Source organism: Acanthopagrus latus, chromosome 16 (assembly GCF_904848185.1).
Source record: "Acanthopagrus latus isolate v.2019 chromosome 16, fAcaLat1.1, whole genome shotgun sequence".
Lineage (NCBI taxonomy): Eukaryota > Metazoa > Chordata > Actinopteri > Spariformes > Sparidae > Acanthopagrus > Acanthopagrus latus.
The window spans coordinates 7,222,917-7,236,223 of NC_051054.1; the positions used below are offsets into that span (position 1 = coordinate 7,222,917).

Below are 13,307 nucleotides of genomic sequence, written 5' to 3' on the forward strand. Positions count from 1 at the left end.
GCGTGCGCTTTTGTGTGATGTGGCGGAGAGGAAATGAGGACAGGCCTATTGCCATGGTAATATTAGCTGGAGGTATTAGGACAGCAGTGTGGTCTCAGGCGTGTCTGTAAAGCAGGAGGGAATCTCGGCTATATTTAGAGATCCTCTCACCCTACGCCTCGCTGTCAGCGCTCAGCTGCCGGTGGAAAACAATGGAGGACCGCAGGAATGAGGCAACAAAGGAGCATGAATGGATGAGTGAATGGATGAGGATGTGGACACATGCAGGTGTGCAAAATCACCAAAGGACGAGAAGAGTCCGAGCAAGGGAATAAACAAATACACGGGTATGAATGGCTGTGGTGTGTGTGTGTGTGTGTGACTAAATCTCCTTAAATACAATAAAAATGAATGACTGTACTAATTAATGAAAATGAAATGAAGTGCAAAGACAATTTGCTAACTAAATGAGCCCGTCACTGTACAGAATCAGCTTACTAAAACAAGTGTTTTTTGTTTTCATGCGTGATGAACACCAAATTGCTGTAATCACTGCATAATTTGGTGCATAATGAATAAGAAATTACATTTTTAAGTAACCGAACGGGCTCGTTTCAAACAACTGCTTTTGGCTTTTGTGACGGCAAAAAAAACCTCCTTAAACGAAAGCAATTAAAAAGTAATGCTGTTATTGTGGGATATGTGGGGCCCAGCTGTGTGAGGTTTCAGGCGGCTAAATGGGTCCCGGCAACAACTTTATTCCCACTCTTTATTAAGATGCATGAGGGGGTCACGCGTAGAGGTCGTGGGGTTGTTTCATAACGCCTGTTGATTTTCTTTTTCTTACGTGTGTGTCAGGATGAAGAAGAGGAGATTAAAGCGGAAATTAACATGCTGAAGAAGTACAGCCACCACCGGAACATCGCCACCTACTACGGAGCCTTCGTCAAGAAGAACCCTCCCGGCATAGACGACCAGCTCTGGGTACGTAAGTTCCCTCGTCTGCATGTTTGGAAGGTGGATGCGGTCTGCACAGAGAGTGACTTTCCATTTTTCACACTTCGGTTTTAAAAGAGTGTGTAGTTTTGCGACTGCACTGAAAAATGCTGTGTGCTCAGCGTGTGTGCGTGAAGGATGTGCGGCCGGCTGCTGCTGCAGTAAATCACCTGTTAACGCGATCCGAGGGAGCCCTCTCTCCTCTGATCCTGCAGCATTCATCACACAACAATGAGAGGAGACACACACACACCCAAACACATGCATATGCACACAGTAGCCTGATCTACTGCCGGCATAATTCCCCCTGACTCAACAGCCTGTTTTTCCCTGTGCGTGTGTGTGTGTGTGTGTTAACAAGTGTGCAACATGAGCATGAGTTGCACGTTTGCGTGCTCTTTGACATGTATCCCCATCATGTCCACTCATACTGTACGAGTGCGTTTCCCCTTTTGTCCAAGCGCACTCGCTCGCCCTGGAACGAGAGGGGTCGGCTGTTCCTCGCCAGCTTCCTCTCGGCCCGTAATCCAGAGCCATGATGACGAGGGGGAGCTTGAAGCAGAGCCAGAACCAACCGGCTGAACTTTTGCCCGGATATCTGCATGGGGTGGGGGGCGCGGGGGCAGGGAGGTGTAATGCCGGGAAGGACGACTGACGAGAGGAGGGATGAGTGCACGGGGCAGCAAAGGGCGGAGAGGGAGGAGAAGGGATGGACAGAATGGGACACATTGTGTTTGGGTCAAGAGATTTGGACTCGGTTCACTCATGTGATCTCGTGACCCTGTTTAGTCAGTCGCTGCGGTCCGATGGCCGTGTTGTTGATGTGTGTTGCCCTCTGTATTACTAACGCATTTACAATAACGTGATTATGGGTACTGTGTATTTTCTTTTACAAGATGAAGAAAGCCCTTTTTATTCCGTGCACATGCATCAGTACCAGTCTGTATAGTCTTATAATTACTGGACTTCTGAGGCAGATTACCACAGCAGTTCTTGTAGATATTAGAGATCCAAGCCAACAATTTATCAAATTCTATTTTTTTGTGATGATTTTTTTTTCTTCTCCTCATTCAAGATATTCTAAAGAGGAACAATCAAGGTAATATGATCACGACCCCACAGCACTGAGACTTTCAACTCGCTGAACTGAAAAAGTGTGTGTGTCGCCGATCAGAACTTGAACGCACACTTTGACTCCAACAAATAAACTGCATTGAATATATTTGAAGGCAAACATCTTGATTGGCGGTCGCATGGCGGTTAGTTTATTCTCTATGACCAACTGGCGACCCCTCGAAATCGACAGACACTTCATCTCATTTGTGAATCGTCATTTTAGAGGAGAAAAGGGACAAACGTTCGACCGTCCAGGCTTCTCAAATGTGAAAGAGTGGTTGATCTCTGTCATTACAGAGCAGTAAAACGAACACACTGGATGATGGAGAAAGTAATGAGATTAAAGTTGCTTTTGTAAAAGATCTTTAATTGCTGCACTGTTTTCAAAGACGAGTCATCTTTGAGAATCCACAAACTGAACAGTAAAACTCTAAAAGGTAAAACCAGTTATACTTAAAAATCCTGCAGACAAATCATTACCTAAACATTTGTTTAGCACATCTGCCTATGTACATTCCAATCACTATATATAGCTGCAATAACTTGATTTTGGAACACAGTATCAGCCTGTTGTATCATTCGGGCCCTGATATGATTAGGTGCAAGGCCAGTAGAGAAATGTGCGGTGCGTTGATTTACATATCGAAATTGAGGAACAGATTTCTACAAAGTCCTGTGATATATACATAAATAAGCAAATATGATTCCTAACCAGCTCCCTTGTTATCTTGGTGAGACGCTCTGTGAGTTTCAGGCTTGTTTAGAACAGATTGCCGAGCAGTAAATAATCGACCTTGTGTGTTTGCAGCTGGTCATGGAGTTCTGCGGAGCCGGCTCGGTGACGGACCTGATCAAGAACACCAAGGGCAACTCTCTGAAAGAGGAGTGGACCGCTTACATCTGCCGAGAGATTCTCAGGGTGAGTGGAAAAAAAAAAAATGTCAATGGTGAAGAGGTGGAGAGATCCTTGATGATGTTTTCCTTCTGGATGAATGAAGAAAAATGAGATGATTCATAATAATTCACCAAATAAATGACGATAAAGGACCAACACCTTTTGGGATTATTCCAAACGTATCTTTTTGTTTATTTGCTGATGTCATTTCAATTTCAAGGCCCGTTTAATGTTAGAGTCCTCCTACACAAAGGGAACAAGACCCTACAAGTCTGAATCAGGTAATCTCCCCATGGAGAAGTTCAGATAATTCTGACTGACGTAAAATGAATGCGCACACATCGTTTCGTTCCACAGCTGCCGTCGTTCTCCATTGTTTTTATGCTTTGGTTCCCGTAAATGACTTCCATGTCCCTCGCACAGCTTCAGTCTGCATCATCACCACTGACGAAGCAGAAGTTAAACAACAAGAACAAACTTGCAGTCGTTTTACAGCCAGGTTCTTTTGATTATAACATCGATAGCAAAGGATTTTAAAAAAAAAAAAAAAAAAAAAAAAAAATGAAATTGAAGCCAAGCGCAGCCGTCACTCTCAAAGGCTGCAGGCGGTCCGGAGGCAGCAATACGTTGAGACAAAACAGTCTCACCGTGTCATGTTAGGACACGGCTCACTTTTGAGCAATAAAGTGTTGAGTTTTTCTGGCATCTGTGATGCGAGTTGATGCGAAATAACGGCCGCTGCTGTAGCTCCTGACGCAAGAGCTGAATAAACCCGTAGGAGGCCGATAAAAGCTTCAGTCAACTGTTTACGTTCCCAGAAAATAGGATGAAATACGGAGGCCCTGGGGGGTCAAAACACAGCATTTCGGAAAATCACAAATGTTTTCTGAAAAGTTTGTTTTCTGAAATGTTGCTGTGTTTTGACCCTCGGGGGCCACCGTAATAACAGTGCTTTCTCGGTTGTCTGAATTAAAATAAGGGCTTATATCATAAAAAGCATTCTATTATGTCTGACAAGTAAGAAAATACAAATAAAATGTGAAGAATATGTAAAATACATAAAAGAAAATATCCTTTATTCCATACATTTAATACTTCTTTTGTACAGATTTAACTCTCCTCTCTGCTTGTGAAGCCTCTCTCCATAGTATTCACCGTCCCTTGGTGTTTTTTAACAGACCTGTTCCTAGATAGTAATCACCGGTTGTTTGTGTTCCATGATATCTGTGTTTTTGGAGCGACAATTTCAATCTTCCCAGAAAATCTTACCCTTCCTCCCCCGTCTTATCGGCCCGAGCGGGAGCTGTGCGTTTTCTTTTTTCTGCTGAGGGCCACAGTCTCAAACAGAGCACGGCAGTATCACTGCATCTTGTCAGTTAGACGCAGTGCTGTGAACTGAGGCAACAATGCAATCCCTTCATCCACTTTTATTCCCTTTTTTTTTTTTCTCTTCGCCCCTCGTCTCTCATCTTGTTTCGTGCTCCGTGCTTCCTCTTCTGTCCTGCTCGGATTCGGTCTGCCTCTCTCTGTCTGCCTCTGTCCCCTCACATTTTGTCTCCCTTCTTCCTCTTTGTCTTTCTCTCTCTCTCTCTTTCCTATTTTTGGTTCCTCGTCTGCCCTCTGTCCCTTTTCAACATACTCTCTCTTCGTCTCCCGGCTGTCTCGCACTTCTGTGTTCCTCTCGACGTTTCAGTCGCTTTGCAGTTGATAAAGGAGGCCTCACTAAAATAAGAACGATTGAACTTTTAAAGCATAATTACCTGACACGTACTCGTAATCTGCTTGGCTTCAATACGCCAAAAACCGTATGTTTAAATGGGAAAAGGACCATTTCATGCATTTAATTTCAAAGATATCATGAATAATAATTTGAATTCAAACTTGTTCTTTCTGTATATTGAAGAGTTGGTTAGTTGATTTTCCTGACAGAATAATAAAACAGTCACAGACAGGCTATGCTGGCTTTTCATGTATAAATAATACAACCCTAACCGTTAAAACCACTGATGAGACTGATACTAGTACTAGCAGCATTTGTAGAAGCCGGAGGTCAAGGTCAGCCACACAGGAGCCACCTTGGAGCTGCCACTCCTTCTAAAAGACGCCTCCTTTTTTAAAAAAGGAACTCTTCATGTGATACAAGTTGTAATGACCGTGACTTGGCTTCGTTGCTGCGGCGGACGTTCCTTCACCGTGTGTCTCTGTCTGCAGGGCCTGACTCATCTCCATCAGCACAAGGTCATCCACAGAGACATCAAGGGACAGAACGTCCTGCTGACTGAGAACGCAGAGGTCAAACTAGGTCAGTCTGTCATCCAACCCTGCCTGACAAAAACGGCTTTAGGATTGGGAGGGCAGGAGGTATAAAGTTTCAGATCAGCTCAGAGGTGTGTGTGTGTGTGTGTGTGTGTGTGTGTGTGTGTGTGTGTGTGTGTGTGTGTGTGTGTGTTTTCTTTCTTCTTTTATGCTGAATACCGGCCTACTCGTTTCTCTGTAGCTCTGCCACTGTCCGTGGTGCAGATTGCTGAAGAAGGAACTCTGTCTCTTTTTTTTTTTCTTCTCTCCCACGAAAACCCAGTGGGGAGGGGATTATAAAGTGTGTGTGTGTGTGTGTGTGTGTTTGCATGCGTGCAGGCTATTGCAGGTCGGGCAATTCGTTCCTGTTTAGAGTCTGTTATCGAATTCAGTAAAGCCCACTGGTGTGCTTCCAAATCAGCACGCGCACCCGCCGAAATGAGCACACAGTGAAAAACAATGTTTTGTGCGGGTGTGTGTGTGTGTGTGTGTGTGTGTGTGTGTGTGTGTGTGTTTTGCCCCGCAGTGGACTTCGGTGTTTCGGCCCAGTTGGACAGAACAGTGGGAAGGAGGAACACTTTCATCGGGACGCCGTATTGGATGGCGCCCGAGGTCATCGCCTGTGACGAGAACCCCGACGCCACGTACGACTTCAAGGTGCTTCGACGTCTTCCTGTCCGCTAAATAGATGTCCGTCTGTCTGTCTTTTTTTTTAAACCACTCACATGAGTATTCATGCACTGTGTCTCTGTCATTGCAGAGTGATTTATGGTCATTGGGAATCACGGCAATAGAGATGGCTGAAGGAGCACCACGTACGTACCCAGTCATTAACCCACACCTCCGCTACACACCATTTCTTGCGTGAGATTGCTGTAATCAGGCGCCGGATCGTTTTTCAGTCCGGAGCAAGTGCAGCTCATCCGCGGCCGTCATTCTAATGAAGGCCAAGGAGCAGAGATATAACTGGTTCTTTCTTCCACTCTCTGTTTCTTGATGATTATAATTTTGGTTCAACCTTAAAAAAACAAAAAAAAAACAAAAGTCCGCCTGAAGCTGCAGTCGGTCCCTGAACACAGTCATCACAGAGGACATTGTTTACTTTTATCAAGGTTGTTCAGTTCTTGTTCGCATCTAGGAAAGTGCAGTGCTGCATTTTGGGACGAAGGCGTCTGACAGGATAAGCTTGTGTTTACGTCCATGTGAGTTTAGCACGAAGGCTAAAACAAAGTGATAGCATTAATTAAGATACCAGCTGCAGTTAAATCTGGTGCCTACATTACCCACAATGCAGCTCTGCATCTGACTGACATAAACGGAGGCTACAGATTACATGCAACTTCCTCTGGAGCCACAGAGAGTTTTATACAACTTTTCTCACACATGCAATGAGATTTATCACCAACAAGACCCAAGTGTGTATGTTTGTTTGTAAAGCTGCTGGATTGTTATCAGTATCGACGGCATGTATTGATCATACGATGGCTAACTCCTGTTGGCTTCGACGATATGCCTCGATAACGTTCAGAGCAGTTAGCTGGAAAACGTTCGACCTAACCCGCCCGTTTTATTGTGCCTTGGTTTTTTTTCTGCCTCCTCAGCGCTGTGCGACATGCACCCAATGAGAGCCCTCTTCCTCATCCCGCGCAACCCCGCCCCCAGACTCAAGTCGAAAAAGTGGTGAGTGTGCATCACCACCAGGAGCAGGATGATCACCTCACAGGACTACAGCAGCATTTTTTAAAAATGTATTCTTTGGTGTGCGTTTTCAGGTCAAAGAAGTTCCAGTCGTTCATTGAGAGCTGCCTGGTGAAGAGCCACAGCCAGAGACCCAGCACGGAGCAGCTCCTCAAGCACCCGTTCATCAGGGACCTGCCAAACGAGAGGCAGATCCGCATCCAGCTGAAGGACCACATCGACCGCACCAAGAAGAAGAGGGGAGAGAGGGGTGAGGAGGGACACGTGCTGCAGACACACACAATATGGATTTAAAGGCAGATGTGCAAATAGATTTACACCGACGGTGGCCGTGGAGCGACAATTTCATTAGGAAGATAAGCTCGATAGATGGCAGCTTAGAATGATAACATTGTATGTCACAGAGTTTTGGCATATTAGTGATTCTTACTCCGAGTGTTTCATTGGATTATTCGACACTGAAACCTGCTGATAAAACCTGCTGTCACAAAATTATTTTCAGTTAAGATTATTGCGATCCTTAAAGCGATGTGCTTCTGTAGTCCTGTTTGGTGACTCCAGTGATTGGGATGTTACAAGTCCAACCAACAGTTTGTGAACAGCTCCAGATACAACAAAAGACAAACTGGTGTATCTGTTGTCAGCGCAGCCAAACACTGACACTGTCATTCATGAGCAAGTCAGTCAGTGATTGGCCTTTTCACATCACGCAACTAGCAAATACGATCTTATTTAATGGTGCGCACGGTTTAAGTATTTGACTGTGTTTACTGTGACTGTTTCACAATAAAAGCCACCACCTGTTTTGCCAGTTCAGTGCTTTTAATGTGAAACATAAAAAATGATTGGTATGCTTTAGCTATAACGTACATACATGCATAATTTGCAAACCATCATGCATGTTAATGCAATTTTAAAACCTGCATCGGATGGCGGACCCTGCCACCAACAATGAAAACAAATATATCCACCTTATTCCCAAACTATAGACATGACTTTCAGTGTTTTCCATTGAAACAGGATGCTTAGTATGGATCTAGGTGAGCAACTTTTTCATCTAAGGTTTGAAAGTGCTGCTGGTGCATCAGTTATTAGGGTACTTTGTTCCTCACACTAGTTTTGCCGAGCACCCAGTGTGTCATGCATAATCGTTTCCACAGTAACTATCCCATTGAGCTCCCTGCAAACCCTGTGGAGAAACAGGTCATAACAGAATCTTTAAATATTAAATAGCCATTGCTGAAAAACTTTCTTAATTTTGAGCATTGTAACTTCAAAGTGCAGCAGGCCCACACCTGACATTCAGCTTGCAGCCAACGTGCTCTCATAGACACACAAAGAAAGACAAAAACGCACACTCACTGCACAGACATTATGGCCATAACTGTGAGATGTAATGCACTTGCAGATGTAGACACAGCGGCGAATTCTCACACACGTGGTGTCACATTCATGGTTTGGGCAGGAAATAAAAGTGACAGACCTCCATTGCACTGCAGCGCGACACGCAAACACCCACCCAGTCAGGTTGATAGACTGACAGTGGCGCACGGAGCCGCGGCAGTAAGAACCACATTAACCGCTTCAAGAAACAACATGCTGCAGGGCAGACGTCGCGATGATGTATAGAAATGTCTTGTCGTTGTAGAGACTGTGGCTTTCTCCAGCTGTCACTTTGTCACATTCGGAGGACAGGTCCGTGTGGACGTGTTCTCAGGAAGAGCGCGCCGGGCGGCTTCTGCAACCGTTGTGCTTTAAGCCCCGCTCGACTGAAAGAGCTCCGAGCTAATGCTCTCCACCTCGCTACACACAGTAAAATTACAATTTATACTCTTATTTAAAGTGGCTGAAAGAAAAAGTGCCTTGAAGGGGGAGAGAATCTAGGAATGCCAAAATCGTGAGCGGTTTAGTAATGAACAAAAGTAGTTCAAGTGAAAAATATAAAGAGTGAAGTGGAATGACTTTGCTCACTCACTTTAGTTTTATTCTTTTTCTTATTCTGACGTTTTCCTCTCTCAGATGAGACAGAGTACGAGTACAGCGGCAGTGAAGAGGAGGATGAAGAAAGAGACATGGGTGAACCGAGGTCAGTATTTTAATCCACAGACATTAAAACACAAACATTTGACGTCCCTTCATGAACTCAAAGATCCTCGCCGTTCCCGTCCCCAGCTCCATCATCAACATACCCGGCGAGTCGACCCTGAGGCGGGACTTCCTGCGTCTCCAGCTGGCCAACAAGGAGCGCTCGGAGGCGCAGCGGCGGCAGCAGCTGGAGCAGCAGCAGAACGAAGAGCACAAGCGCTTACTGTTGGCCGAGAGACAGAAACGCATCGAGGAGCAGAAGGAGCAGAGGCGGCGGCTGGAGGAGGTAAACAGGAGAGGAGGTCGAGGCATTAACCGTGACCTTTGACCTTGTTGACTTGCATTCATTTACAGCAGCAATTTATAACAGGGATATTTACCTCTGGTGATTATAAGAGAGTAAAAGTCAGATTCCCCCTCCTTTAAACATGCACTTTTTACTGTTATGTAAAAATGGTACGTTTTTAACCATCTACCTGTTCAGCACTTAACACTCCCAGCGAGCAGCCCCGCCCAAATCCTCCAGTTAAACCAATTAAACCACGGTGAGCGGGATTAGATAGTTTGGCGTTCGACCCCGCGCCACTCTGCAGGCCGCAGCCAGGTGCATCACCTCTGTTTGGCTCTTCGCGCTCTCTTAAACATCATTTTTGTCCCAATATGGCAATTTAAAAGTCTTGTTCGTCAGTTGGTGGAGGCTGCAGGAGAAGGAGGAGAGCAACCACACACACACACACACACACACACACACACAGAGACAGCCCTTTCCCCAGTGTCCTTCTCTTAGTTCTAGAGAGCAGGCTTACAGAAAGAAATCCTTAGCCCATAATCTGTGCGCTCTCTCTGGGTTCCCACTAGGGTTTGCCTCCCAGTGCACGGCTAAGCACCATGACTCGACTCGACTAACATGACCCCACAGCTCGGGGCCAAGTGTGTGCCTGTGGCTCTGTGTGCGTGTGTTTGTTTGCGTGAGTGAGAATGTACTGAATATGTTTGCATCCTAGATAAAAATGTCGTAATAGTTTGTGTAAAAAAACAAACAAAAAAAAACAGAGAAGTCATTGTGTTGTGATTCTGAAGCTTCTTGTGCTTCCGTTTCTTCCTCACAGCAGCAGCAGCGAGAGCGCGAGCTGAGGAAACAGCATGAGAGGGAGCAGAGGAGGCGCTACGAGGAAATGGAGCAGCTCCGCAGAGAGGAGGAGAGGAGGCACGCGGAGAGAGAACAGGTTCATACACTTGCTGTAGTATAATATTAAGAAGATATTACTGTATGCAGACAGACAGTATAGTGCCGCAGGAGTGTGAAACACGATGACAAGTCCGAAGTCCCTCACTTGCCCTGAAGTTTTCTTTTGTTTTTCCGTTTCCTTTTAAGGCAACATCTCCCCCACGTCCTCCTGACTCACTGTGATTGTACTTGTCTCCTCAGATGACCTCAAAGTCATATTTTCCTCATGTTTTTTCTTGTCAGGATTGCAGTTTCAGACACTTTTAATCTGATGATACGTTGTGTTCCTGTGCTCATGGCTCAGTCCCCTTGTGCAGTTCCCACACTTTCTTCTTCTGGGTTTCTGTCACCATGTCCATCTTTTGTCAGCCATATTTCAGTCTGTCAATCAGATATTGTTGCAACAACACACCGCCATTAGCCTAAGGCAAATAAATGCATTCCCTGGATTTTTTGAAAGAACAGCTGAGTATGGCAGCGTTCAGTGTTCAGATCTTTATTGTCCCACGATTTACAGTAGAGGACACGGGACATTGATCGCAACAGCTACAGCAAACATCCAAATGAAAAGGATGTATCTATGCCTTAAAAGAATTAAACCATTCAAATGGTGGCCATTGATAAAATCCAGCTGAGCAGGGCTGTTAAGGTTTAGTGCAAATTAAGTGCATCAATTCCACTGGAAACAAAGGAGAATGTAAACATGCTTTTTTCCCAGGAGACCTTTATCTTCGTCCGAAAGGGAAAAGAAAAGAGTTCCTCCAAGAGTGAGGCAGTCAGAGCTGGCAGCAAAACTTGTCCCTCTTAGATTTCTGCTGTGCCAATTGTTTTTGTAGATTCAGTTCAGCAGTGAAAAGGTTCCCATACCAAGAAATCATAACCATAACAGATAAAAGGTTCAAACAGACTCCATGAAACAAGATGTTATTACTTTTGTAAACATTGTTCTTTTGTGTCAGTAGTTCCCTTAGGATAAAAATCAGAGACATGCCCTCCACAATATTACCTGGCAATATTATAAGGCACTAACAAACGGCTGGTTTGCCACACAGATATGACAGTATTGAACCGGTAGTTTATGGTGAAAATATCTTCCGTGGCTTGTGTGCGTGATATGATTGTTCTGTATATTTCCCTCTACATCTTTCCTGCCCTCTTTTAACAGTTCCTTCCCTTGTCCTCTCACTGAACTTCCTGCTGCTCTGGTGTGTATTCTCTGTCTGTCCTGGTCCCTCTTTATCGCTCTGTTGCACTCCTCCCACGCTTTTACGAGTGTTTTGGAAAGATATATTCAAACTTCTTTTTTTTCTTTTTTTTGTCCCTGCCTCTTTGTCATTTTTTTTCCTTTGTAACACATCACAACTGTCCGAGAACACGGTCCTCTTCGCTCCATCTGCCTTCTGACTCTCATCTACTCCACCGTATTCACAGCCACCTCAGGAGATTATCTTCTCTATTCTTCTTTCCATCTCTGTATTTCCTCTCCCTCTGTCTGTGTTTGGATGTTCAGATTTCCTGATTTTTTTTTTTTGTCTCAGTCTATTTCTATCTCCTTTGTGCCGACATGCTGCTCAGGAGTATATCCGTAGACAGCTGGAAGAGGAACAGAGGCAGTTAGAGATTCTCCAGCAGCAGCTACTACAGGAACAAGCATTACTGCTGGTAACCAGAGCCCTCCCGCGTGCTACTACTGCTCCCCATCTGTGCTGTGTGGCCCCCTATCCCCACTGCATGCACCCGAGTGGCAGTTGTACAGAGGAACTGACTGTGAGGGAGTCCTCAGTCTGAGTCACTCAACCTGTTGGCTACAGATCTGAGGAAAACACGAGGCGGAAAACATAGAATTGCTTATCTCTAATGCTTTGTGTTGAATTAATACAGATCGCTGATTGCATGTACAGTACCATTAAGTTGGCTGGATCTCAAAGGATTCCCCACAGGGTGCCGAAAAACTGTTTTGTCAGCCCCAATCATGTTGGCCCACACAAAGTGAGAACATCCAAGCGAAAGTAGGACATCATTGCTTTCCCACACAGGGTTTCTCACTGCCCCAGTCTTTCCTTTATCAGTGTCAGGAATTCTCAGTATGTTTTGGGAGTATTTTGTCCACTGATCATTTGAGGATACGTTTTTTGAAGGAGAACCTGCAAGGAAACCTTTTGAGATCCAACCCATGTGAACTCCACAGACCAAAACCAAGGGATGTGTGGGAAAACTGGCCTCTGCCCCATCACTCCCTCCATCTTCCTTCCCCTCAGTACCCAACTTCCTCTACCCTATTTGCCAAAGCCTTGTGTCCAGTAATTTCCTCGTGTCATTTACTCACCATCAGCTCGATAATAGTGATTGCAATTGTGAAAATGTTGTGTGCCATATGCGTGAATTCCAGTTCATGATATTTGTGCTCGTTTTAGTTCCGTTTTGCATGATTTTTGAATGCGTGATTCGAAGCGGGTCTGTCTCTCGTCACTCACCCCCCACCCCCGCTCTTCCTCTCTCCCTCCAGGAGTACAAGCGTAAGCAGGTAGAGGAACAGCGGCAGGCGGAGCGGCTACAGAGGCAGCTCCAGCAGGAGAGAGCCTACCTGGTGTCTCTACAGCAGCAGCAGCAGCAACAGCAGCAGCAGCAGCAACAGCAGGAGGGAAGGCCAGCTGAGAAGAAACCACTCTACCACTACAAAGATATCATCAATCCTAATGACAAGCCAGCCTGGGCCAAAGAGGTAAGTCACAACATGCATGATGTACAAAAACATGCATGCAATTGTGATTATTTAATGAGTTATTTTCCATAATGTGCATGTGTTGGCCATCATCCCGGTAATGTCTTGTAAATCGACCCCCGTTGTGCGTCATACACACCAAGTGGCCTTCTTGTGTTGTTAATGTCTTGTTCAGCAGGTCTTACTAGAAGCAGCGGTCCTGTGAGGAAAGTAGAAAATGGAAAGTGGCGAGTCCTCGCCTATTAAATGTGAAGATACTTGAGAATTAACGCTGCTGCTTTGATAATCGCACT

General features: G+C 45.2%; 1 protein-coding gene across 5 annotated transcripts in view; it reads left to right on the plus strand.

Moving 5' to 3' along the window:
- tnika (TRAF2 and NCK interacting kinase a) overlaps positions 1-13,307 on the plus strand; it is a 62,920-nt gene that overhangs the window by 30,620 nt on the left and 18,993 nt on the right. For 3 of the 5 annotated variants that reach the window (XM_037125337.1, XM_037125340.1, XM_037125339.1), the window contains exons 4-15: positions 838-963; positions 2,900-3,010; positions 5,198-5,288; positions 5,808-5,938; positions 6,042-6,096; positions 6,883-6,961; positions 7,054-7,229; positions 8,999-9,065; positions 9,152-9,350; positions 10,174-10,290; positions 11,868-11,954; positions 12,799-13,014. In XM_037125337.1, coding sequence (XP_036981232.1) covers positions 838-963; positions 2,900-3,010; positions 5,198-5,288; positions 5,808-5,938; positions 6,042-6,096; positions 6,883-6,961; positions 7,054-7,229; positions 8,999-9,065; positions 9,152-9,350; positions 10,174-10,290; positions 11,868-11,954; positions 12,799-13,014 — 1,455 coding nt within the window. The remainder of the gene's footprint in view (positions 1-837; positions 964-2,899; positions 3,011-5,197; positions 5,289-5,807; positions 5,939-6,041; positions 6,097-6,882; positions 6,962-7,053; positions 7,230-8,998; positions 9,066-9,151; positions 9,351-10,173; positions 10,291-11,867; positions 11,955-12,798; positions 13,015-13,307) is intronic. The other 2 variants (XM_037125338.1, XM_037125341.1) reach the window with 1 other exon arrangement.